This window comes from Haliaeetus albicilla, chromosome 18 (assembly GCF_947461875.1).
Source record: "Haliaeetus albicilla chromosome 18, bHalAlb1.1, whole genome shotgun sequence".
Classification (NCBI taxonomy): Eukaryota; Metazoa; Chordata; class Aves; order Accipitriformes; family Accipitridae; genus Haliaeetus; species Haliaeetus albicilla.
In genome coordinates, this window is record NC_091500.1 from 4891163 (window position 1) to 4918353 (window position 27191).

At 42.0% G+C, this 27191-nt stretch overlaps 1 protein-coding gene across 2 annotated transcripts in view; it reads right to left on the reverse strand.

The window, feature by feature from the left end:
• Nucleotides 1–26759, reverse strand: part of TFAP2D (transcription factor AP-2 delta) — a 54325-nt gene extending 27566 nt beyond the window's left edge. Inside the window, exons 1-5 of one of the 2 annotated variants that reach the window (XM_069805590.1) lie at nt 26164–26759; nt 24748–25245; nt 21123–21183; nt 9342–9507; nt 6520–6638 (exon numbers count right to left, since the gene is read on the reverse strand). In XM_069805590.1, the coding sequence (XP_069661691.1) occupies nt 6520–6638; nt 9342–9507; nt 21123–21183; nt 24748–25245; nt 26164–26202 (883 nt within the window). In that variant the 5' untranslated portion in view covers nt 26203–26759. Of the gene's footprint in view, nt 1–6519; nt 6639–9341; nt 9508–21122; nt 21184–24747 lie in introns of both variants that reach the window. The other variant, XM_069805589.1, reaches the window with a different exon arrangement.
• Between the last annotated feature and the right edge of the window lie 432 nt (nt 26760–27191).

Consider the following 27191-nt stretch of genomic DNA (forward strand, 5'->3'; position numbering starts at 1 on the left):
CACTCTGGTCTGCGTGCTGTGACTCTGACAACCTTGGTGTGGGATTTATCTGATCAAACATAGCTGCCTGGAGTGTGAACATCTGTGCCTAAGTTAGTCTTTCCCTGGTGGGAAATAGGCACTTCCAGATGACACGTGCTCTCATCTCATCGTAGAAGGTAGAAATAGGTCAGCTACCAGAAGTGTATGTTGAAGCACATCTGCATGAGTGACTGAGACATGTGCTCCAGAATAGTTTTTGGGTTAGGGTGTTGTGGGTGTTTTATTTTTCTTTTTCTCAGAATTGTGTATTTGATTGCCATCATGAGAGGCGGCATTGGATCCTGGCCTTTTGGAGACCAGGCTGATGCTCTAGGTGAACAGTTAGGAGGGATGCAGGACCTGTAGCACTTCACTGTGAGAACATGTGCAGTGGAATTCCTCTGATTAAATGTCAATATTGACATCTGACGTAGTACTTTCAAGTCAATGGAGACAAGCTAGCACTTGAAGCATGTATCATCCCGTACTAAAGTCGAAGGCAAAAGTGGATCAGAGGAATTATAGAAAAGTCTGGGTTAGAAGGCAATTCAGGAGATCACCTTCTGTTGAAAGCATGGCCTTAGATTAGTTTATTCATGGACTTTTCAAGCCTAGTCTTGAATATTTCTAGCTGTGGAGATTCCACAGCTTTTCTGAGCAACCTAATCAAATGTTTAATTATTAATTTAATTTAATTGTTAATCACCCAGAAGTACTGATTTCTCCCTATTGACTACAGTGCGACATGAGAGAACAGATACAACTATGATAAAGATGATGAGATGAATCCCATCCCCAGTAAGACCGAGTCTCTGTGCTCTGCACAGACCTGGCCAAGGCAAGGAAGATGAAAACTTCCATGGGAGCAGCGGTCCTGTGCCAGGGACTGTATGAGGCATAAGAAGCCACATGCACTGACCTCTAGTCCAGAATCGATTCTCCACCTTTTCAGAGTTTTTTGTCTTCCCTTCTATCATTGGAGTTTTTACCAGAAAAATACCTTTTGTTTCTATATGCAAATACTTTGTTGTGTTTTTATCTGACCTAACTGGATTCAGGTACCAGTAAAATACATGCACTACTCCCAGGGAATTTGTTTGCTGACACCAGTCAACAGCAATGTTCACAGCTGTAACCAATTTTACATGCCAAAATTGAAGATTATACTCAAAATCATCTGCATTATTTGGAATTTTTAAACATGATTTCCAGTATGCCTAAAAAGAATAAGAAGTTAACAAGCAACCACTATCTCTGAGTTGAAAGGAGAAATGGTTTCTACTTAGTTTACAGCTTCTGGAAAAGTAAAATAATCTTCAGTGAATATAAATGGATTTTAGTGGCATGTTAACAGTGAGTCAGAATGAAGAGGCATATAGCTGACTGCCAGTTTTGTGTTTAAAATGTCTATCCCAGACTTCTTCATGGATGAGAAAGGGTACAAATTTAAACGCTGGCTGCTAAATTTCTGCAGAGTTGCTTCAAAATTTCTATTTCAGCTACGCTTTTACTCTTCTTTATTTAAAGACTCAAAGAGTAAGTCAACTGCAGAGGAGTACCAGGTTTTGCTTTTCAACCAAACTCCATTAAAACACTTGGTAGGTTTGTTTTCATGCCAGCGTGGAAAGAAGATAAAAGTCAAACCCATTGAAGCTGTCATCGGGTGGAATTACCATTCTCCAGACAACTCTATCCTGGTCCCAGTCAGACTCAAATAACAATACAAGGAATGTAGTCAGCAAAGAATTTAAACATTTAGCCATTGGAAAAGCCTTGGTTTCCTCAAGAGAGCAAAACTTTATGTGATGAAATGTAGGCATTTATTTAATATGGTCAATAACAAACTGAAATTTGTTATGTTTTCACTTAAAGTAAAAAAAAAAGGAATGAAAATATGAATTGTCATTCAAACTTATTTTTACAAAGATAGTGCATATTATTTACTAGAGCTGATAAAATTATACTAAACTGTTTCGATGATCTGAGAAAATTATACAAAAGTATAAAACTTGTCCATTTTACCTGGAGCCACGACTGTGATTGTGATTAAATGCTAATGGCATATGAAGAGATAAAATCACGAGCAAAAAGAAACAAAATTGCTTATCTGCCTGTGGATATAGATAGGTAAAAATGTAGATACAAATGTACTTATTGTGTTTTGTGAAATAATAAATTTTAAAATGTTTTAAATATATTTTAAAAATATATATTTACTGGAAATGGAAAGCTGATGTATACTATGGATGCACATTAGAACTATGCGTATTTATTCATATAAGCACACACTTCCATATGATATAAGGAGTAGGCGTTCTAAATTACAACATCAAATTCTAAAAAAAAATACAAATCTGGACATGAAAACACTATGCAGAACAAGATTTCTCATATCTCATTGTTGAGCAAAGATGTCATTTTGAACCTGGGCCAAATGACGATTTGGTATTTAGAAGTCGATTGTGATATACTTCTATATGTATTAATTTCTGTTAATCTCAGTGAATAGGGGTCCCTTGTATTACTGTACAGTAGGAAATAAGTCTGCTTGGTGGGGGAAAGTAGTTTGTAGAAAATGTCATAAAATATGTTCTTTCTTTTTCTACATCATAATTTAGAAAAAGGTGTTCTTTTTCTACATCATAATTTAGACAAACATTTATTCTAGGGGAGAATGTGGAAATGTTGGTAATGTGAATGAACTGACCTCTTTTCTTTTACCTTAGATTTGCTGCCTTCTGCCTAGTTATAATTTACATCAGGGAGGAGTCATATTAAAGGCAGAAAACTCTAAAATCCCTGGCTTTTATAGCCAGTTGCCTTGTTTCAATCTAAATTCAAGTTTCCCATGTGCAATACCCCTTGCTCTTTCCTCCTGCAGAGACAAAGATGGGTGTTGGGGATCATTGACTCTTTCTCCTTAAATCCAGCTCACGGCTTTGCAGCAATAGGCAGCGGTGCCTTTCTTATATAATTTGACAATTGACCAGAGAGCTTTGCATGATGGAAAAGGACAGTTGCTGAACCTGAATTGGCAGAGACAGCTCTGGAAAACCTCAGTGGAGAGACCAGCCGCGTACCTTGACAGGTTTCCGTGGGCAGGTGCAAGGAGCAGCGTGCGTGTCTCCTGGGTCTAGCAAGAGTGAGAGATGCTCCTATGCAGAGTGAAGGCAGAAGCTGTGTCCCAGGAGAGGGACACTCGGCATCTGAACCTCCTACTCTCTCCTCGGCTTTGCCTCCTCCGGATGCTCTACCCAGCAAAAATGCTACCCAGGGGGAGGAGGGACAGGCGGAGGGGGGGGTGAAAGAAAAGTTTTTTTCTATTTGTAGGATGAGAAGGGAGGAGGAACAAGTGGAAGGATATTTAAACAAAGGCTGGTGGGGGAGAAGTGTGACAGTTGATAGCAGGGTGGAAAAAGTAACTGCTGACCTATTTTTCTCAAGAGTTTTGGTCCCCAAATGACGAATGCCATCAATTCTGTGTCTAGGAAATTTAGTGTCTTAATTAGGTTTGACAGGACAACAAAGTCCAGATTTTTTGTAAGTGCCTTTACTGGTTATTGGAAAAAATCTGGTGGTTTTAAAATCATTCATGCATTGCTTTTATCTGCATCTACAATCCCATTTATGCTATGTCTCTGCCTTATAAGTGACCTGTCCAAACTGAAGGGACATCTCCCCTCTTCTCACATCCTTTCTTCCTCCCACCGGGGAGGCTTATGACTCCTTTGAGCCAGCAGTAAGTCTTAGCATTGGTAATGCTAGTATTCAATGGAGGAGCCTTTATTGTATTAGCTAAGATGTAGGAATTTTCCTTTTAGCGCTGGTAAGAAAAATGACCTTTCCCTTCATATAATCTAGGCACTAGAGGGCATCCCTCACCTACGGGTTGCACAAAGCTATGTCCCATACTGTTGGGGAGAACCCTGCAATGCTGAGTTCGTTCTCCCAGTCTGTCTTCCCACCCATTGTGCTGATTTATGTGGATGACAACGGAAAGAACAGAACCGATCTGTCAAACAATTCCTACTTTGGGCCCCAGAAGTCCCTACCAAAGACGCTCAAGATGCACCCCGACCAAAACAAGAATAACAGTAAACATCTAGTAGCCATGTTGAACCCCAAAAGAAGTAAGTTTGCAGAAAACAAGGGGATATTGTTTGGATGCAAATTGCAGAAACAAGGACCACAGGATAATTTTCATAAAGTCTGGATCTTCACATGATCACCACAGCCTAGAAATTCACTGCAGTTCCTCTCTTGAACTTATCAGTACTCCCCAAAACTCAATGATTTTAGTCTATTTTAGAGGAAAAGAAGTCTCAGTCTTGCCAGAGACTTTTGAGACAGCTTTGGTTGATATACTTAATCACAATACAACTAATTTTGCCTTTTCTTACTTCAAACAGGCGTTCAAGAGGTTGAGCACATTCCTACCTTACAGAGATATTAAAGGCCTTGATACATTAAAGACTGTGAGGATCTTTGGTAATAATAAACTTAGAACCATCTAAAGTAATCAAGAGTGACACAATTCTGGGTCATTATGAGAAGTCCACACAGTGCACTTGATATTTAGGGATTTAATAAGACTAACAAATCATGATGTCAATGTATGTATTGAAATCACACCGAAAAAGCCAATGCTGTTTTCCTCCTGTTTTCTTCTCTAAAACCTGGAATAAGCCTGTGTCTTTCGTTTTCTGCCTCCTCCAGCTGCAGGAGCCTTTGAGGGATGGGTTTCCTTGCAGAAACCATGCTACAAGTTAGTATCCCTTAGAAGTAACAGCTGCATGTACAAAGGGAGGACAGTTTATACCACAAAGAATTCAATAAGCACTGCCAAGTTTGACTGAGGATTGGTTACATAGACAGAAAATGAGCTTCATTTTGTTTTCTGTTGGAATGTTAACGCACATGGTGGTGCCTTTCCCAAAAATTCCAGGAGACAAAATTCATGATTAACATGTGCAGGCAAACAGGTCTGTGTCAAAGTGAGCTCAGCCTCTTCAGTGTATTTCTTTAGAACTCACAGTAAGGCAGTCCAAGAGCAAAAGCAATACCATAGGCTTGATAATAGGTTTGCTATTGGTTTTGAGTAAAGGGCAGGGAGGCAAGCAGAGCTCCATCCCTGGGAGAAAAAGGAATCTAATTCCCATTTACAGTAAAAGTACTGTGCCATCAGTCCCAGGCCAGCAGTTGAAAGAGGGCTTCCTCTCAAACTCTTCCAATGAATAAGTAGCTGGCCACGTTGCTCTGTTTGTTCTTCCCTCCTAAGACCCAAGATGCATGAAGGACTGTGAGGGTAGGAACAGCCCTTACTCCTCTAACCTGTGGGAGAAAATTCCCCTTTCTAAAACTGTAGCTCCATTATGGCTTTCTCTTTATTACAAGCAGGTGTGATACGGACACACCTGTATTTCAGAGCAGCCCTGTTGTAGTTCTGTGTGCTCAATGTCCCCTGAGAAGCTTAGTCCCTCCTCTTAGATACTGAAAAACCTCCACTGTTGTGGATTCAGCACTATTTCTGCCTTGTGGAGTCTCCATCCTTTGAGATAATAAAAACCTCAGTAGACGAGGTCCTGAAGAAACCTCTTCTAATTGATCGTGCTTTGAGCAGGAGGATTGGACTAGAAGATCACCAGAGGTCCCTTCCAGCCTCAACCTTTCTGTAATACCGTGATTCTGTGGTAATATGTGCTGAGACCTCAGCCTACTTGCCTAGATCTGTATGGAACTTTCAGGTTATGATCCTAGAAGGTGTTGACCTTTAGGATAAGCTAAGTGCGCTCAACGTCAAGGAGGAGGGATCTGAAATTCCCAGAGCTGCTACTCACAGCCAGACAACAAACCAAGTACTTAGTGGATTCACCCAGAATAGAAGAGATTCAGGTAGAGTTTCTTTCCTTTGCCTGAGGGGTTTGAACCTGCATCTCCCAGCTGAAGGTTTGAAGAGCCTGGCAGTATTTGGTGAATGATATTTAAACAACAAATAAAGGCCAAGAAAGTATCTCCTGGGCCTGTCTAGAGTTTATCTGAAAACAGATTTCATTCATTTATCTGTGGGGGGAAAAGGCTTGTCTAAATATTATGCCTTCTCATGGGAGAAAAAAAAATCATCACATTTTTGGATCAGCTCCAGGAAATTCACAAGTTTTTAAAAAAAAGGAGGATAAACAAACCTACTTGTAGAGTTGATATAAGACATTCATCTCTCTCACAAGAACACTTGGATCATCGATTTGTAAGTCAGATCCCAGCACGAAAAGCACAGATCAATGCTGAGGAAACTGTAGGACCAAACCACTTGCTGGGAGCCACGACATCTCAGAGTGAACTTCCATTTTGCCACTCGTTCTGTCTGTGGCTTTAGGCAAGTCAGTTCTCCTCTTTGTACAAAATACAGATTATGATATTTAACACTTTGCCTGAAAAGTGTTGTATACAAGGAAACATTTTAATTATGTTTCTGTTATACTGCAATATTATAAACCCTACCTTCTACCAAGGAAGTCAAGAGTGTGACATTTGCTGCTTTTCTTCTTCCTGCAGGCAAATTCAGTCCCAGTCTGTCTAATTTTTCTCGTAAGCAGCGTCCTCCATTCTTGGATTTTGCTCTATCATGAGAGAACAGTAGGAGAGAGAAATTTGTCTTTATTCTGCACTTTTTTCCCATGTTAATATAAGTCTAGAAATTGTACACACCTTATTGACAAATGCCTGCCCTAATGCCATCAATGGAAAATCTTTCAGAGCTGTATTAATGTCCTGCTCACACTGTATGAGTCTTTCATGTTGGTCCTTTGACAGAGTTAGACATTTTAATGCCTGTCACAGCAGCATCAGATCGTCAGACAGCTTTCCACCTAGTGGAACCCATGGTCCTGATTTGGGCACAGAGCCTGGGATTGCAATGAATGAATATAAATATTGACAGTGCAGTCACTTATATCTGATTTAGCCACCTCAGGCTCCAAAGGCAATCGAAAGAGAAACATGCACTTCTAGAAAGATATTAAAGAGGTATCTAGAATGAGGGCACTTTACCCATCTCTCACCTGACTACAAAAGGAAGCCAGATCACTATGCAAATGTGGATGTCTGTGTGGAACCCAGTTCTAGCTATCCCTCTATAATTTATGTAGAGACCTGGGTACTTACGAAGCCCAATACTTACAAGGAAGAAGGATAAGGCAATAGGAAATGCTGAAGCTAAAATCCCAGCCATCATTGGTTATCTATGCCCATATCCCAAATGCCTACATCACTTTGTTCCCACAAAATGGTTCCTGGTGCACCCCACACCTGTTTTTCTGCAATATCTCAAAGTTTGAAGCATTTGAGACATTTCCACTTATGCAGCAGACATAGGTTCAATTTCTTCCTCAGCCTGAGGGAATTTTAACCTGTGTCTTTTAGATGAATGCAGCAGACAGCTGGCAGCGAATAACTAATGTTAAAATGCTTAAACATTGAATAGAGCAGTGACTGGAACCCAGATGTCTCCCATCCCAAATGAATGACCTGGTCATTAGATAATAGAGTCATCAGTACAGTTACACCTTCACTTTTGTCCAACAGATATTTAATTAGCCCCAAATGAGACTGAGGGACCCTCAGCTTAGAATAACCAATCACTGAGTATTAAGCATGCCTGACTAGATGTTTTGAGGTGCAGGATCATGTTCCTTCAGGTAGAGGAAGGAACCAAGGTTGGAATACCACCATTTGGATGGTCATTTTTATGCACTGAGAGATATCACAATTTTGACCATGTTGTATGTCAGGAAATGTCTTCTGAGAACACTTAATTCTGAAGAAAAACTACCTGGGGAAATACCTAGATGGTGACTGCTGACAGGATGCAAAACCAACCCTGCCAGGTCTCAGGCAAACCATGAATGCGATTTGGTTTTGCTACATCTCTGCTGGTCATCTGCGAAGTGTTTGAGTCTGTTCTCTAGCTGTGACACGTACCGGTATAACCTGTCCAGATCTATTCATTAACATTCTCTGCCTCGTAAAACAGAATTAGTGCATCCAAGCTGCTGTCTGGGAGTAGTCCCTGGCTTTTGCTAACTCCTGAACCATGCCCAGGGTTGATTTGGAAGAGTGATGCTTGATCTGGGTCAAAAACTTATGGGGATCATTCTAGCACTTTAACAGAAGGGACAAATAAGCCCCCACATTCAAGCTGATGCCCTTGCATTCTTAATAGCTTGCACTGGTATTGATGAAGCCTGGGTGAATAAAGTGAATATTTCTGTGACTATTAGCTGGAGGCCTCTCCAGGGTGAAGCAGTAACAGAGGAAAATTTTTGTGGCTGTAGATTTTGGATTTCAATGCCTACAGAGGCAGTTAAATAGGGCTCATGTCCCTGAAACAATTTTACAGTCTGTAGTGCTTACTCTGCAAGATGGCTCAAGACCGCTCTTGGACTACTACGTATCTTAGAATATTTCACGTTGGTTAAAATGACTTTCAGTATAACTACAGGGATCAGTGTGGCCTTCAGTGACAGCAGTGAAATAGCCTATGACTTTCCAGCTAGTTTTGATCAAAGGGCATTCAAGTAGCTTATGCCATCTAAGCTGACGCCTCAGGGACATTGCGACTTACATATGCCTGGCTGAATTACAGTTGCCTCCTTGTTTTCCACTTGCAATGTGAGACACAATCTGCCACTTTCCTCTTCTCTGCTACTGCTCTCTGCAGGTGTCTACTCTGGTCAGTGAAGGGTCAGAGGCAAAATTGTACCTAATTACTTGCTTCATCTCCAGTATGACACAATGAAAAAAATACACCTAGCGTATTCTGTTTTTTCTGTACTCAAAAGACATGCAAAGGAGAAAGGAAGAAAAAGGCATCCCTACACCTCCATGGTTTTTGTTGAGTGAGGACTGTAACTACACTTGGTAGAACAATTTACTTTGAAATAGTTTCTCAACAAGGAGTCAGATTTGTAGCCCTGGTGAAATTTTCCACACACTGAAGGTCTTTTTTCTCTTTTATTCATAGCAAGGCAAAGAAACACCTATCCATCTCTGATGAGTAACTGAACTGAGGGGGTAAAAAAAAAAAAAAATTAGATCACTGAAAAATGTAAAATTTCTGTGAAAAATGTCAACACAATCTTCATTTTTCTCATGTATTGAAACTTTCCCTAGAAACAGTGTTCACTCCCAATCCACCTCCTTCTGGTTTCCCAAACTGTGACCACCTATCCAAGTGGGGAAGGAGAACAAAACCTATTTGCAGAAAATAAAATTACAGAAATTACAGCACTGCCTAGGACTTGTTATTCTCACCTTCAACTTACCTTCTCAAAATACCTCCTAAGAGGGAAGCATTGAGGCATTCTGGTGGTGAAAGGCGCCTCTTCACCTCTGCAATGGTCACTTTGTACTTGGAAGTGGAGCTGAGGAGAGATAAGCGACCAGGAACAGAGCAGAACAGGTCGGTGGGGTTAACAACACAGGTGCCACCTACAAAAAAAAAAAAAAAAAAAGTTAGAGTGAGGAAACCTCATATTCCATGTTTTGAAAAGTAAATAATGAAGCACAATTCTGTTGTTCACTTGTGGTTGTTTCTGTTGTTGTTTTTGTTTGGGTTTTTGGAGTACTTTGGGGGGGAGTGCTTTTGGTTTTGTTGCTTTGAGAAAGATGAACACATTGAAATTTCAGTCTGGGAACAGTGAACTATTAGATCTTACAAGCTTTACAGTCAAATTACATCATTATGGCTACCTCATTTGATTTTATGCTCAGTAAAAACTACATATTGTCAGTCTTTTGAGTCTTGTATCTAAAATGATTAACAACCTAAGATTGAATCAGATTCAGGTATCACTCAGGATTTTAAAAATGCAGTTGGTGAAAACCTTAGGATATTGGTTGTAATGAGAAATGTTCATTTTAACTCTCATAGCAGTGTTTAGGATAACAAAAATGGAACAGCACTATAGGTTTGCAGTGATTTGCAGCCAGAATGGCTTTCCATGCCTTTGAACTCTTATATACTCCTTCTAAAGTTAGGTCAAGTCCTCAGCTGATGTTAATGATTGAAATCTATTGAGCTACATCAGTTTATCTCAGGTTAGTTCTGGAATTGTTTATTTCTTGAAAGTGGCAATTACTTGGCCTGGGTCTAAAACTGCTGAATGATCACCAAATCTTTCAATGAAGACTGTGATCAATAACTCCTCAGGCAAAATCAAGCTTTTAACTTAAAGTTAATATGTGAGAGAGCAAGAGAGAAAACTTTCTCTGCAGTGGATCCAAAAGGGTAGTACAAACTCCCAGGGAAGAAAAAAAATCTTAAGGACTAACACATATTTTATCACCAAGTGCAAAACACTTTTCTTTGACCTGCCTTCTCCAACCTAACTACAATAAAAAATTCTGTGGAAGAAATAAATCTTACCACTGCATGCGCAAGTCTTCCCTGGGGGAAAGATGAGAAAAAAGAATGAGCTGCATATGACAGTGATATAAAATATCATATAATTCAGTGCACTACTAGAAGGAGTTCAGATGGTTTCTGTGAGGACAATGATATAAAGACTTTCTTACAGCAGAATGAATCTATGCTCATCATTCATGTTTAAAGGAAAGATACTGTATTTTTAAACTACCATGATAATTTCTTCTTTCCTGTGAACACCCTAATCTTTTTGCACTGCAAGAGCTCACTTATTATGCTTAAAAATTTTAGTTTGTAATCTAAATTCTGTGATGTGAATAGGATATGAAAGGATAGGATAGGATAGGATAGGATAGGATAGGATAGGATAGGATAAAAAAAAAAAAAAAGCTCACTGTAGACAAGTTCCTAACACCTTTACTTTATCTTCTTCCACACGTAATCCTCATTAAAATTAAGAAGACTATGTATGTTCCAGTTTTAGCAGAGACAGAGGAATATAACTGAAGGATGGAACTTCATTAAAGGCAGATTATTGCTTGCTTACATAAGGCAAACAGAATTTCTTTCCAAATATTTCAGCTCTTGAAGGTATATTTAAACATTTGTGCTGACAGCAAAACCAGAAAAGAACATCTCTTGGTATAAATCCCAGATGGGTGAGATCCTGACTCAGTACAGCAGGATATTTTATGACTTTTCTAATTATGCTACAGGATAGATATTAGCGTCCACTTCTCAGACAGAATGTAGAGACAAATCATGTATCACCAAACATATAGACACATCAAGGGCACTTATGAACATTTTTGCACAGCTCAAAGCTACAGTTCGTGAGCTTACGTGCTCACATACAGAAATGTGATGCCACGTGCCTGAAATGTTTCTGGGTTTTTGTTGTTTTGGTGTTTGGGTTTGTTTTGGTTATTTTTTTTTTCATATCTGAGGCAGGGCTGCACAGAAACCTATAAATATTTTCAATCAACATTTTCAAACTTCTGGTCTGTCAGGTACATTTGTGAAGAGTGTTAACGCTGAGTAGATTTGTTTGTCTGGCGTCTCCTGCCACACAATACATATACACACGTGTACATATATACGTGTCAAGAAAACAGTAGCAGTGTGTACATATTTATTTACTTCAATAAGTCTGTAAAATTTATAATGAGTGAGACTGTACTGAAATCAGTGTCATATTAAAATTTATCTTCTTGCCAGGTTAAGCCAGTATGTGCACCATTTATGCCAGATAAATAATTGTTCCTTTAATCCAAAAAACTGTTACCCTGCAGCTGCTCCTACCCTAACCAGAATTTACTGGAACACTTCTCATTACTATTTAGAAGAAGGTTGTTTACAGTCTAGAATGTTTAAAAATACCATGCCTATGCAATATGATCTTAAACAATGCAATTCCAGGTAAGCCAGGTATGTGTTAAAAGTAAAAGAAAACAACAAGTCTAAGTCATTTGCTCTCCAGTAACATGGAGAACAAGTTGCAAATTACAAGAAGGTAAAATCTGTTGCATATAATTATTTCACTATATTAATTATTCATTGACACAGCAACAGAGAGCGGTGTGGTGCTTTCTAGGCGAAGCTATGTCTTTGTCACAAACTGTGTGCAGTTTTGAAGGCACAGACCTCCTACCACAAACACCACCTTGGAGAGGAGATGGATGAAATCCTGGCCTTTAGACCAGATGGTAAACAGAAAAAGTCATGGAAGTAAACAAAGGGAGGGCTGCCAGAAAGAGAAAGGAAAGGATAAGTGCAACCACACTGCAAGACGAAGGGTTAGGTTTCTCGCCAAACACACATGCTTTACTGTATTCCTTCCCCCATATTCTGATCATGCATTAGAGTGGACAAATGATTTTGTGAAGTGCAGCTCAATGCGGAGAAGATAAGGTATGTTTTAAGTCACACTAAACAGCAAGGGCAACAACCAGCTTTTCTTTCGTGTCAACCCAATGCCACTGTAGGTGTTGTTGAAAAAGTCAATCCTTGTTCAACTGTTGAGCTGGTCTTGTCATATCAGGGTATTTGAGAGGTGGGATACTAACAGACACAAGCTGAAGAAGCAGAAGAAAATGCCCTCAAAAATAGAATTGAAATAATGCCTTTCATGAGTTTAGCAGTTCAACCTGGAGATCCCTATTTCTCTTAGCAGCTTTTTCTTGCTTTAGAAATCTTCACAGACTAGCATCTGGTGCCAGGATAGGTAAGACCCCATCAGCTCATCAGATGAAGAGCCCCACACATAGCCATGGCAAAGCAATGTGCCCACCAGCGTGCATAAAAGTAGGGAAAACTGTGGCCATTGCTCCCTGACTAGTTACCCACACCACTGCAAGGCTAGGAAAAAGAATAGGAGAGCAGGAAGAAGGTAAGATAACTGGTAGGATCATCCATCAGATTGCCTCAGCAATTTCGTGCTCTGAGTACCACGTGAAATGGGCCTGTGAATGTTAAAAAGACTCTTTTTAGGACAACCATTTATTCCCACAGGGAAGTGATTACATCATCTGGTCTGACATCATCTGTTTCCATAAGTTACTGTGTTAGAGATGACCGTAAATGGTGATAGTTGTGCTCTTACAGCTATAGAGTTCTAAAGACACAAGCAAGACAAGATTTAGATGAAGGGGGAATATCTTTTATATTGCAACTGATAGATTTGGGGAAAAAAAAAAAGAAAGAAAGAAGGGAAGCTTTCAGGCACACAAACCCTTCTTCAGGGCTTCTCTTCCATCCAACTCTATTCAATTTCTTCTTCTTTATTCATGACAGAGTTTTACCCTCTGATCTTTCACCTTCATGTTGATTTCAACAAATATGATTGTTTGAGAGGAAAAAGGTGGGTGAGGAAGAGATATGGTTTGTGCAGCAGATCACATTTGGGTGAAATAGCTGGGCTCCAGTACTGCCATATACTGAATCGCTTCAGCTACCGAATCACCTCAGGAGATTATATATAACCTGATCTAGTGGAAGATGTCCCTGCTCATTGCAGGGGGGTTGGACTAGACAACAGTTAAAGGTCCCTTCCAACCCAAACTATTCTATGATTCTATTCTGTTCTGTTCTATGATTATCGCCAAGTGGTCTGAGGGAAAGGAATAACAAAAGACTATGTTCATTTTTGCTAGCTTACTTTTGGGGCTCAATCCTTTTCCCTCTAGCTGACTGGTTCATACTCAACGCAACATACTCCTTTGTGTGAAGTGAGCTTTTGCTTTGTTTCCCAAGCCTAGAATGAACAAAAGTTAGGCTATGTGATACTGAAAAAGGTAGTCACAGCAAAGAGCGGGAGAGTATTTTCCCTTCCTTATTCCTGTCTCCCCATCAAATAGCACAAGTCAGTACAAAATGCCAACACAAGCTGATGACGGGTTGTGTAGATGACAGCAGCGAGAACAACAGAGCCATACTCTAACCCAACAGTCTTGTCAACACAATGAAAATCCCAACAACGCATGATGCAAAAAAGAGCTTGGTCTGTTTTGATTGTAGGTTTCCCTTTGTATAGACGAAGAGGACAATACGGTGGCTGGAATGCGATGATTTATTCTGATTTACTTAAGCGCTTGGGCATCTGCTGAAATGTAAGTCTCCCTGACTCCCTCAGAGTTAAATATTTGTGCATCTTTTCATTGACAAAATCCAGATTCTCACATATTTTATGTTTTTCATGAGTAATGCTATTACTTTATTAGGAATGAGAGAGAGAAATATCAGTTGATGTCACTGGATGATTTTTACACTTTAAATACATTTTTGAAAATGTGTGTCTATAGTTTTGTATAGATACACACATCCTTACACCCTGCAAGGTCATTTCTTATTTGTTAATTGTAACAGCTGCAATATGATGGATATTTTATATTCATTCAAGATGTGGTAGTCCCTTTCTCCAAGATATTCACCCATAAATATGCAGTTATGGAAGGAAACATCATAATACACTGGTGACAACAGCGCAGAAGTACTGTGACAACAGTGCAGAAGTACTGTTTATTTTGTTTTTCAGGATATATGCATGTTTGTGTGCTTGTGTACATTATTAAGTATAAGCATGCCTGAGTGCCTACAGATTAATCTTATATAAAATATTAATAACATGCTATGCTTTTTATTAGTCTATTATTTATATCTACAGGTGCTGTTAGAAGGAGTCTCCAGCTTATAGTATATCTTCTGCTGTGTTCTGAAATTCTGGCAACTTTACAGTACATTACAAAATGAAGACATGAAAATCTGCCTCTTGTTAGCTTTTTTTTTTCCTAGCAAGTAGCAAGTCTAAGCAAGCAGTTTACTGTATAGAGTTTATCAGTACTATTTAATCCCATATTCAGTTCCCAAAGGTCTATTAGCAATTTAAAATGTTCTACAAATTATCCTCACATCACCCAGTCATTCATCTCAGGAACTAAATATTCAAAATTCTAAAATTCATCTACATTTGTGAGGAAAAATACTAAGTATTGCTTTTTTTCCAGTTATTCTTTTGGTTTTGCTTAAGTTAACAAACTTTGTATCATGTAACTACTTATATAAACCAGCTCTTTCCAGGAACATAAACAATTCAGAGAGAGCGTCTCTCACTACCACATTCATGGTAGGGAAAGAGGGACATGCCTGCATGCACAAGAAAATTTTTTTTTTAATATGAAGCGAGGATTCAGTAGGACTGAGCGGATGGTCAGCAGTTTTTAAGACCAGCCTCTTAGCTACACAGGTTTTAAGGCTATTAAGACTGTTACGAGTTTTAAGTTTAGACAATGTTAAAAAAAATAGCTTGGGAGAAGCAAGATATTATGGTAGAAAACAGAATAATAAAATAAGGGAGGTTGTTACAGGAGCTCAATTTTAAAGATTGCATCAACGTGCAAGGGGATGTTAAATCTCAGGCACCCAGAGCCAGCCCTCCGTTACCAAGATGTATCAGCACTGATACAGGAGCACTTCTACAGCTCCTGGGGTGAAGGATAGGACCCAAACCAGACCCAAAAGAAAAGAAATCTACTTCATTCCTTTTTCATATGCACAAGCCATAAGAATTCATGAGCACTTTTCAATGCCTTTCTAGGCCCTCTCTGCGGCAGCGCTTTGGGAACACGGGTGTGCATTGCTGGACAGTGTGTGAACCGGTGTTGGGTCTTGTGGAGCTGCAGGACGAAGGTTGGGCAGGTTGTGCATGGTGTGGGTTGTGTGTGGGAGGGTGTGGAAAGGGTCTGAGGCTCTGCCCGTGGTGTCCCACGAGTGGGCTCTGCATGAGGCAGAGCGACCGGTGCTGAAGGAGGGGAAGCTGTGCTCCCCCAACACCGGCAGGTTGTGTGGGGTGTGTGTGTCTGTGGTATGTATGTGTGTGAGGTGTGTGCCCACCTGTGTTTTGCTTTTTACAGGCTTTGTGCCCCATGTGTGTGCCTGAGTTTGGGGGATGCCGAGGACTGCTGGGCGCGATGTGCATCCCACGGCTGCATGGCTCCAAAATCTCCGCTGAGGCAGGCCAAGCTGGGACTGTGTGGATCACGACAGCCCCACAGCTCGGAATGGAGCAAAGGGGGACAGAAAAGATGTAATACACCACCTCTACCCCAGCAAGAGAGGGGAGCAGCACAGACCCCCAAAGCAGGTGAGATCCCTACCCAGGGGTTTTCCCTTCCCTCTCCGTGCATAACCAGAAAATAGCCCTTTGAAGATCAGCAGGGAAAACAAACAAACAAAAACCTACCGAAAAAATCAAATCAAAACAAGACAAACCCTCAAACAAACAAACAAGCAAGCAAGCAAAAACCACCCAAACCCCCACCTCACATCTCTTCCCCAAACTTCTCCCAGAGGTCTTGCTGGTGCCAGCACCTAAGGGAGCCGGCTCCGCTCCCTTCCCGGCTCGGTGAAACGCTCGGAGTCCGGGCAGAGCCCACTTGAACCCTCTGCTCAGCCCCCTCCGGCCTCTTCCCCAGCCCCAAACTCCCGGGGAGCTGAAAGTCGCCGACCGATTTGGCTTTAGTCGGCTGGCAGATTATCTCAGCTGGAGCCGCGAGAGCCATTAATTAAGCCAGCTATTTAGGATTTTAATGCGATTTAAATTGGCCCTTGGAATAGAAAAGAAAAGAAGAGAAAAAGACAACAGTGCTAATGACAGTGCATTAGGATCCGAACACAATGATGGGCTATTACAAGAGTCCCGAGGCTCTTGTAAGGTTCAGAAGAGCCGGGAAAAGGGAAGGAAGAGGACAACAAAGGGAAGACGAGGAGGGGATCTGCCCTGCCTTCGGTGGACTCCTGGCTGGGCGGGAGGAGACGGTTCAGCCTCGGGGACCCCCGTCCGCCCCACCGAGACCTTCACCTTCACGGCCCGCAGCTGCCAAGGGGTCAGGGACCCCCGTCCTGCCCGGCCCTGCCTTCCTCTGGGGAGGGACACGGCGGGGCTCTGGGGCGGAGGGTGCTGGGGGGGTCCTTAGGCACACCCCCACTTAGGGGTGGGGGCTGGCCGGGTAACTCCGGTCGGTTTTCCAGAGCAGGAGATATAGCAAGGTGTAGGGGGATGTCCCCTCTGCCCATTCCTGCATCTCGGGATGGCTGGGTGAGACCGTGGGGAGGTGGTACCACGTCAGCACCCTCTTTTTTTCCCTTTTCATCTGCACACAAAATAGCAGGGGAGAAGATTGTCCCGGGGAGAGGTGCAAGGCCCTCAGCCCCTGCCTTCAACCGCCTCCTCTAACCTCTTGCCCAAAGTCTCGTCCTTAATGACTGAGTCGTTAGGAGGTAGTTTTGAGTGTCAAAAACTAAAATTAGAATGGGGGAAAGGATCAAGGCTCAGCGAGTGCCTTTCAAATGAGAGGTGATACCATGACTAAATACATAAAAGGCAGAGGCGAGAAAGGGGAGCGTCTTTCCCCAGTTTTTATTGGTAGACTTTATGGTGACTGATGCTTGAGCTTTTAAGAAGAGGGTGGTTTTTTTCTTTTTCTTCTTTTTCTTTCTTTTTTTTATTTTTTTTTAATCAAATAAGATCTGAGGGTTGTTCCTAGCTAGGCACTAATGCATTCGGATGTCAGTCACCTCTAAGCGATTTGACAAACTCAAGATCTCTTAAAACGTGCAGAGTTCAGATCATATTAATTCCCCAAAAATGTTTTGATTCAAAGTAGTTTGTATTTTATGTTGCCAAGGGCAATCGAAAAAGAGCTATTGCCGATAGGTTGGCCCTTCTCTCTTCATGGCCCAGAGGCGATAGCAGTATTTAAGCTTCTGAAATTAGCCTGGGGCAGGAACGATGGATGATCACAAAGCGAAACAAGAGCTTTTTTTGGAGTTTGCCATCTCGATTTCATAAAACGATGCAGGCCAAATGTCACCGTGTTGTCTTTTTAATCCAAATATATGGAGGTGAGGACACCAAGCCTGCATACACTTCATGTCCGAAGAATGGGGAAGAGATGGGTGTGGAAGGGGGCTTGGAGGGCATTTTAAAAAGGAGCCCCCCTCCCCCCCCAAAAAAAAGAAAAAAGAAAAAGAAAATTTAAAAAGAAAAAGAGAGGGAGAGAAGGGAAAAGAGAGAGAGAGAAATCAAACAGGAATCAGGTTATTCTGCTTTTAAAATGGCAACCTAGAGAGGAATTAAAAGGGAATGGGTATGTAATAAAAGCCTGAGACGATTAATAGGAAAGTATAAGAGGGGAGGGATTTTTTTAATGATTAAAAAACACAGACGACTCCTGTAAATAGAAGCTTCATTTCTTCAAGTGATTTCTTTTGAAACGAGCGATCTGAATATTCAACTTTAAGGCAAAGCTCCACTCTGTATGTACAACATTAATATGATCTCTGCAGAATTTGGTACTCAGAAATATTAACATATCAAAGCCGCTGCCTGAGGCTAGAGAAGCTATCGATACACGAGCAGTAGGAAAAGTAAAGATTATTGGTTCTGATGGTTAGAGCAGGGAAGCTCCGGGCTAAATCCTGCACACCATTAACTGAAAGTGATAGCATGGGGATCTCTGCCCTGGAATCGGTGGCAAATATTTTCTCTAGCTAGTAATTAGCTCGCCAGCACCTAAGCCTTGCAAAAATCTTTTACTTTCCTAGCCTCATTAAAAGCAAACACCAAACCACTGCACTAAACAATCTAGAAGGCAGCTGATATGTGCAATGGCAGCCAGAGATGGAAGCAGGGAAGAGCCGTGCTTGTGATGTTTGTCATTCCTATCAGTATTAACACCAGGACTGCAAACCATGGCACTTTTTAGAGATTGCTTTTTTTGGGGGAGGACTAGGCAATGGTGTGTTCCTCTGGGAAAGTGTATGGGAAGTTTTCTTTCCTCTTTCTTTCCTCTTTCTTTCTTTCTTTCTCCCCCTTTCTCCCCCTTTCTCCCCTTTTCTCTTTCCTTCCTTCCTTTTTTCCCTCCTTCCCTCCTTCCTTCCTTCCTTCCTTCCTTCCTTCTTTTTCCCCCTTTTCTTCCTGCTGTTGGATCTAAAAGACTCAAAAGCAACCTTTTAAAAAATATATGTATATATTAGTGACAAAAATAAAATAAAAAATCTGACACAAGATGTTTAAAATATTAGGGAAGCCACTCTCGAGTTAATATATTCTTATTGATGTATTACTAGAAAAGAAGCGTGATTTATTTATATGGGATACTGTATAGCGCTTAGGCGCAGGATGTTTTGATTACTGCTAACACCTATCGCTTTTTTTGAAGTCGGACAAAATATTTATTATGTATTTTTAATATACATTTGAAACTTATACTCTTGCCTTTGATATCTTCCCTGAATATGCCAAGAGAGAGCTAGCAGTGCAGTAGTAGTTCAGCACTTAGATCAGGGTAGAGAAAACCTTGCATTTTCATGCTGGATTTCCTTTACTATCAATCTTTAAATCCTTGAATAATTTGATCGCTTTAAAACGAGAGAGAGAGAGAGGGGGGAAGAGAGAGTCTTGACTACAATCATCTGCACAGGTAATTGGAATCTCCTTAACAGGAGCTGGAGAGCTGAATAAACCGGAGTTGAGCTGAGCTGAGATTTGAGCCGCCCATCAGCAGGGAAATGAGAACCGCAGTCAAACACTACAGGCACAGACCCCAGCTGATGGGGCCTCTGCCTTTCTCTCTTTCAGCTAACGATCTCCCTTTCTCGGAGGTCAGCTCCCGGATCAAACCGGAAAGAATTATCCCTCTTCCTAGGGATAATTAGAATCCCCTGAAATCCGACAAACACGGACCTAGGCAGGCGCAGCCACCGACAGCACCACTTGGGCAGGAGTTTGCCAGCCCGCCGCGCTGCCAGCCCTCCCCACAGCGTCCCGCCAGCGGTGCCCAGGGAGGGGACGGCAGATTTTGGATTTACCACCCCCTCCCCAAACGCCTTTCCCCCAGACACCGTCCCTCTCCCCGCCGCCGGTTCCGCCGCTCTCCCCCGGCCGCGGGGCTGAAGCCGCCCGCCGCGGCGCGGCGGGGCCGGGCGGAGCGGAGCGGCCGAGGGGAGCTGTCCCTTCAGCACCACCGCTCCGGCAATGCCGCCGCCATCCCGGCCCCGGCCCCTGCCCCGGCCCCGGCCCCGGCCCTGGTCCCCGGCCCCGGCCCCGGGCCTCGGCCCCGACCTCATTCTCGCCCTCGGTCCCGGTCCCGGCCCCCGGGGCAGCCCCACTGCCAGCCGCCTTTCCACCCCGCGGAAAGCCCGGAGAAAGCCTGGTGTGAGTCGGTGTGGGGAGAGGGTACCCCCAAACCTCCCCCCTCTGCGGGGGTAGCCGCCTGTGCGCCTGCTCTCCATCTCCACTCACCGCCGTCGTGTGTGACTATTGCCGCAGCGTAAAGTTTTGTCTAGGGAAGTGATGGCTAAACCCGTCCCTCTGCCACGGTAGTATCGCATCGCCTAAAATATCTCCTAAGTATCTACTTTTCACGGTGGGTATCATAGATAAGAAAGGCAATAATGGGACAAGAAATGCGCATTCCAAGAGGCTGAGTCATGAAGTGTCCTCTCTTCCACTGCATTATTCGTTTTGTACTGTGAATGGAAGTATGCGTTTGAGCTTGTAAGAAATGCGTTCCTACGTCAGGCCTTTAGACTACTTTTGTTTCTCTTCAGGGTAAGTGACGGCAATAACAAACTCCCCAGAACAGTCAGATTTTGCAAATGCTGAAGAAATACGTATTTAACAAGAGTTCCAAATCTTTCCTCGAACTTTGACGTTAGATATTTACTTTGACAGATGGTTATCAAATGAAGTGACACTCAAGAACGAGTTCCGCACGGGTCTGTAGCGCTACTGAAACCATATTTCCAAAAAAGCTCCTTCCTTTCCCCACACGAGATCAAACTGCCGATTTAACAGCCCGGCGCCAGGGAAGAGGTTTCTCAAACTCGCAGGGATCAACTCGATTAAACGGGGAATGATAAAACGAGTCAAGAAAGCTCTGGATTCAGCGGGAGTATCCGAGAGCTACCGAGGAACAGATCATTAGTAAAGTGCAAATGGACTGTGAAATGCGAAGTGCTCTAAGCTAGTTTGAAGGTACTTCTGTCAACTGTCAAATTATCACTATTGCGGCAGTAAATCCAAACAACGCTAAGCAGTGGGGGAGGGAAGGAGAGAGAGAAGCGGTGTGGGGTTTATGTTTACAAAAATTGATAGACGCAAGTATTTGTAACCTCTTACCTCTTCTTATCACACCTCCTTGCCCGTTCAGTACAAGTCCACACTGGGCCTCCACTGAGCTCTTAAGTAATGGGGGGGGGGGGGGGGGGAAGGAAAGAAAATAAAGAAATAAATCAGACACAGAGAGATCATATAGCTTTTGCTTTGTTACACGACTCGCACAGAACCAATAGTTAAGGTGAGCTGGAAAAACCTAGTTACTCCCATCGAACTCAAGTGCTCTGGTGAAATCCCACCGCCATGCTGCAGTCTGCCCTTACCCCATGAAATGCAGAATAATTATCACTTTCATTTCCATTTAAATACGAGTTTCTCCCGAACTGGGGACTTAGATCGACAGTTCCGTGGCAGGATAGAGAGACAAAGTACTCTTGAGAGAAGTTGCACGCACAAAGGTAAAAATCCACTTTTATACAGTATTTTTGTATGTTTAGCTGTACACTTGTATATATAGACAGAGTTAAATTCATATCTATGTTTCGTGACACACATACACCGATTTACAAAGTGTGCACAGAAGTAGACAAAGAGCACAAACAACAGATGACCTATTGGGCTTTGCCGGCTACACAGAGTCGTAAGGGTGTTGTAACAATGCGTGTGTCCGCACATAGGTGGGGATGAATATGCATCTGCGTGCACACACACACACACACAGGCACCCATGTGTGAGCGTGGGGTGAAGAACCGTCCAAAAACCTGCCTAGGGCTTCTGGTGCACATCCGAAGAGATCTCACTTCTTTATTCTCCTGTTACAAGGCTGATTATTTGGGGATCTTCGCCCTCCTTAATAAATATTTTTATTGGAATGATAAAAGACTTGAAAGGGTTGGGTTTTCTTTGGGTTTTTCCTTATGTTGGGGTTAAAAAAACACAACAAACCAAACCTAAATCTTTGCCCAGTGGAAATGTGTTAAAGACGCATTTTCCTCTACAAACAAACGAGGTATTGGACATGAAAGAGGCCTTTAAGGGTGTTAACCTACTCAACAGCCCGTGAAGAGTTAAGTAAATGCGGAGAGAGTCGGTGCATAATAAAAACCCCACTTTACAAAACAACCTTTACAGTCCTGGCTCTCTCCCCCACTTTCACCATATTGGCGCTGGCCCTGTAAGACCTTCCTTTTCAAGGCTCTTTTTTATTTTAAGTGTTCTGCCTTAAAGTGATTATGAAATCAATATGAAAAAAACTTGGCGACTGAGCATAAATTAAAGCGGTGATGGGAAAAGGTGTGACAGTTTTCTTTGTTGCCCATGGAAAATCTTTTTAGGGCACTGAAAGATGCCACTCCAGCTCCAAGACTGTTTGCATCTGTTAGGCTGACTTAAACCGCCCTCGAAACTATTGGACATTCACTTAAAATTCTGTGCAGGGAAAAGTATATTTACATTTGTTGCATTTGAAATGAGGCATATGCTGATGAACGTTTTAAAAAGAAAGACTAAGGAGAAAGGGGAAGACTGGTTAGACCACAATTTTGGTTTAAAAGTATTTGTGTACAGTCCTGTTTCTCTTCGCCACCAAAACGCTTCCCTCTGAACCCAAGGTGATACTCGCAAGAGTCCAAGTTTGTTCTGAATCATCTAAATCATAACGACAGATATTAATATTTTCAACTTCCTACCGCTGAGGCTTTTCGATACCTCAGTACACTCCCTCTTCTGTTCGGGAAAAGAGGGAGGAGGAAAAATAAAGAAAAGATTAGGTACAAAGACCTAACTCCTTTACTTTCGAATAAAGTGTGATCGAAAAAATGATATTTTCCACAGAAAAGCTGTTGATTTTTTTCTGCTTTAAATAAATAAAAAAAAGAATGTGCCGCTAGCAGCTTAACCAATCTCTTTTTTTTTTTTTTTTTTTTTTTTAAAGGGAAACATGTTGTTTGGTCGGATGACATTGCATAAATGACCAGTTGAATGGCACTAAGTCGAAAATTGGATAAACTATGGTGCTTTTTTGCCCGGGACTTAGGCATTGTCTGCTGTCTTGCAAACGTTCCTAATCCCCTCTTTTGAAAAATACAAGTCTTTGTGCCTGCCAAAGAAAAAAAATTTGTACAGATACAAAAAAATCAGCAGCAGACGTGGTTATAAAAAGGAGTAAATAGGTTTTAGTTGGGCTGAGCAGTGAATGGCAGATTTTTTTTTTTTTTTTGAGGGGGGTAACATAAGGAGATCCTTGTGAAAAATGTAAACAAAAAATGGCCAGAGAGGATAAAATTATATAGTGAATTTTAATGGAGAAACCTAGGTTTAAATAGTTAGGGTTTCCTCCTCAGAGATATAAAAGATAACATTCTGTTGTTGGGTTGTTGGATTATTTTCCTTCTTAAAAAGAAAAAAAGAAAAAAGGGAAAAAATATTTATTTTCTCTGATATAAATAGAGGTTTGGGGATTGTGTTTTGGTTTGGTTTTAAGTCTTAGTTTTACGAACTTCGGGGTTTTTTTCCAAGCCTTTGACCGCTACATCTTTTTGGAAAGACCAACATAGCGAGCTTTGCATGACTGGGAGCGAGATTTGGGGGAAAAGTAAGTACAGTAAATACGGTCCTATTTGTCTCTCCCCGCTGGTCGGGAAGCCTTTAGTTCCTCAGCTCGTCGGGAGAAGGAAGGTTTGCTTTTGATTTGGGGGACTTGTCGAAATGGGTGTTAGATACAGGAGGGCGTTGTTTGCAATTGTGGAAACAAATTTCATTTAAGCAACCAGCTCAATTTACCGGAGGTGAATTTTTAGTGCGGGGGAAAGGATTTCTGAGCGGATAAAGCTGAGGTTTTGATACATGGAAACAGCATTTTTTTTTGATGGGTCCAGATGCCGGTTAGGGGGGAATAGATGAACGATTAGGCGCATAGATAGATGAATTAAGCTTTATCTGCTTGTATCTCTCTCCTTATTAACATCTAGATCGGATATTGCGAGGGATTTTTATCATAGTGAGTATTTCTGACGAACGTTTGCTCCCTCCCGTTTATTTCTTTCCTGCCTCATACCTCGGTGTTCAACGGCAGGTTTGCCTTTGTATGTATGTCGGAAAGCCGATTTATTTCCTGCCCTGCCTGTTTTCTCTTTTCCTACTCCATCCCTTCCTTAACACAGCTGCCTGCTCTGTCGGTGCAAGTTGTTTAAACGGTTCCGTTCGCCGAAAGAAAAGAAAAGTTTAGGGAAAGCAAGAAGATGGGTTTGGTTTGGTTTGGTTTGCTTTGCTTTGCTTTGCTTTGGTTTGCTTTCTGTGTGACTTTGGGAAGGGCTGGTACCCGCACACACGGACCCGCACAGGCACACACGCACCCCGAGATCTCCGGATGAGTCCCACGGTCTCAGCCATCACAGAGACACAACCCACGCAGGGAAGTCGGGCGCGAGGTTGGTTTTTTGTTGTTGTTGTTGTTGTTGTTGTTTGGCCAAGAAAGACCACTTGCTTTTTTTTTTTTTTTTTTCCCTCCCCCCACATTTTTTGTTGCTACTATTCTGGAGGGGACGGGCTCTGGATGGGATTTTGGATGAAGCTTCCCTCCTTTGTATGAGCTATTCTGAGCAGAGGAAAATGGGGAGGGTGAGGGGGGGACCAGGGCAGGGGGAGGGGAGAAGAAGGTGCCTCGAAAGGAGATCGCATGCTATTTACCTGCAAATCGTCTGCTCCCGAGGCTGCAAGCCCGAGGCTTGGTCCTGGCAGGAGTCTTTGATCTGGATGCATCCCATATTGGGATCCATGGCTCATAAGAGACAGGTCGTGGCGGCGGTAAGCATCTAAGCACCCCAGCTCTCTCCTCTGCTCGTCCAAGCAAGAGGACTTGAGCGCCCGCGCATTGTGCAGGTTGATAAAATCAGTGGGTTCCCCATGGTGGATCTGCTGGTAGTATTGCTGGGAGTGATGGAGAGAGTTCAAGGAGTAAGCGTCGGGGTTGACTGCCGGGTGGCTGTGTTGGAACTCGTAGTGGAAGGACTGGTGGTGCAGTGGGGTGTACTGGTGGTTAGTGGAGAAGTACGGGGAGGCGAACTCGGTGCCCGTGGTAGAGTAAGTGAGAGGAGATGAGGAGGAATAGGCGACGGTCGAGTTGGCCACAGACTCCAGGCATCCAAGCTGCATCAAACGGTAACTGTTTGATCCGTCATGACGTATCTGAAAGGAAGAAGTGAAAAGAAGACCCCAAAACTGGAGGTTTGTCATTGAAAACCCCGGGTGCGGTTCTTCCAAGCACGCTGTCCTGCATAGCTTCTCCCCCTGCAGAAGCGTCTAAGCCTGCGAGCGGCAACCCCAGCAACAAAAGATCCTTTCCTACCTTGGGCTGGTGCCATAAAGGTCTGTTCAAAAAATCATAAACAGCCCAGCCTGCCCTTAATACCGTCAAGCGAAAGGAATTCACGCACTGAAATAAAAAAACTATCTATCTTTCTATCTGTCCAGCCATCCGTCTATCCATCCACCTCCTGATCACAGCTGTAATAGCTGGGGCTGACACACAAAAAGTCATCAAACAGAGGAAACTACCGAGAATACACACAAGTCCCGTCCCTATGTTTCAGCGTTACACATTGAGAAAGCTTTGCCGCCTGCTTGCCTTCCTTTCTTCCTTCCTTCCCTTCTTTTTTTTTTTTTGAACCCCTATTTTTCTTTCTTTTTAAAATAACGAATCAGATCCAAAATTCCCCCCCACCCCTCCTTTTCCTGCGTTTCGAAAGAAAAGGGGAGTCCGGCTTTTTAGTGAGAACTCCCCATTCCTGGCGAGCTGGTGGTGATTTCTCTCCACTTCATTATATTATTAGGGGTATTATTCTGATTTTCGTTCTGGCAACGGTTTTAACGTGGTAATGAGTTGCCCTTTCTGGCGACAGATGTCATAACGAATTTTCTCTCTATACTTCTTTAAGTTATCTCTGAAGCCGGATTATAATTAAATGTAACGGTCCAATATGGATTTAAAAAAAAATGGAAACAACCACACAGGCACATACACACACACATATGCACACACACGCACACACACATCCACACACACGCGCGCACACACACACACACACACTCACACACACAAAATACCTCTGCATCGTGGACGAGACCTGGAAAGGTAGTTGACATTTTTTGGTTCTCCGAAAAAAAAAAAAAAAAAGAGAGAAAAAAAACTCTGGATAAAATTCCCCTCTCCAAATTAAAAAAAAAAAAAAGAAAAAAAGAAAAAAATTGAAAAATCCAAAGTTCATGTATTTCCCCAATTTTTTTTAGAAAAAATCTCTACAGACAGAGAGAATTTGCAATGTATCTGCATAGATCAGATCTCTCGCTTTTCCATGCACCTCCTTAAAAACCTGTAGGAACAAAATTTTCCCTCTGCACAAAAGCTGCTCCCTGGATCAGATTTTGTACTTGCTGGGTATTTCTTTGGCTGATGTCGTAGGTCCCTTGGTAATATAGAAGTTTTGAAAATTAAGCATCAGCACTGAGAACTGGGAGGACAATAGATAGAGGAGCTTCATCCCAGGAGACAAGGAATAAATATTGTATCTTCGCCTAATAAGGAACTGTAGGTTCTTTCAACATTTTTATACATTTTTTCCTCCACTCTTTAGAATGCTTTTTCTTACCCAGGCTAATATGGGAGCTAATCTGATCGAAGGGGGTATTTTGTGTACATTTTATTGGGAAGACATAAAGCTAATATATATTAATATATATTATTAAACCATCCTTTTCAATAGGTAAGTGCTCCTTCCTGTTGATTATACTGCTTTTAAATACTGACCAGAATCTAAGGTTGCACATTTGTATGTGTGTCTGCTTAACTGTATTTTTTTTTTCTAAATGAAAACTATGTGGTTTGTTTTGTTTTGGTTTTTTTTTTTTTTACCCTTGCATTTACATCGAATTTAAGTCCACCCTACACTCCAACCTGCTTTTAAAGCTTCCTAACATGCTATCTTACAGGCTTCTTTAAATAGCATTTTCAAACATAAAACTAGGGTGAGACCACAAAGTATCACTGCAGTGGCATATTATATGGAATTCTACATAAAATACATATAGATCTACGGGATTACAGCTGTCTATATAGGAGAAAGAAAGCCGGGGAA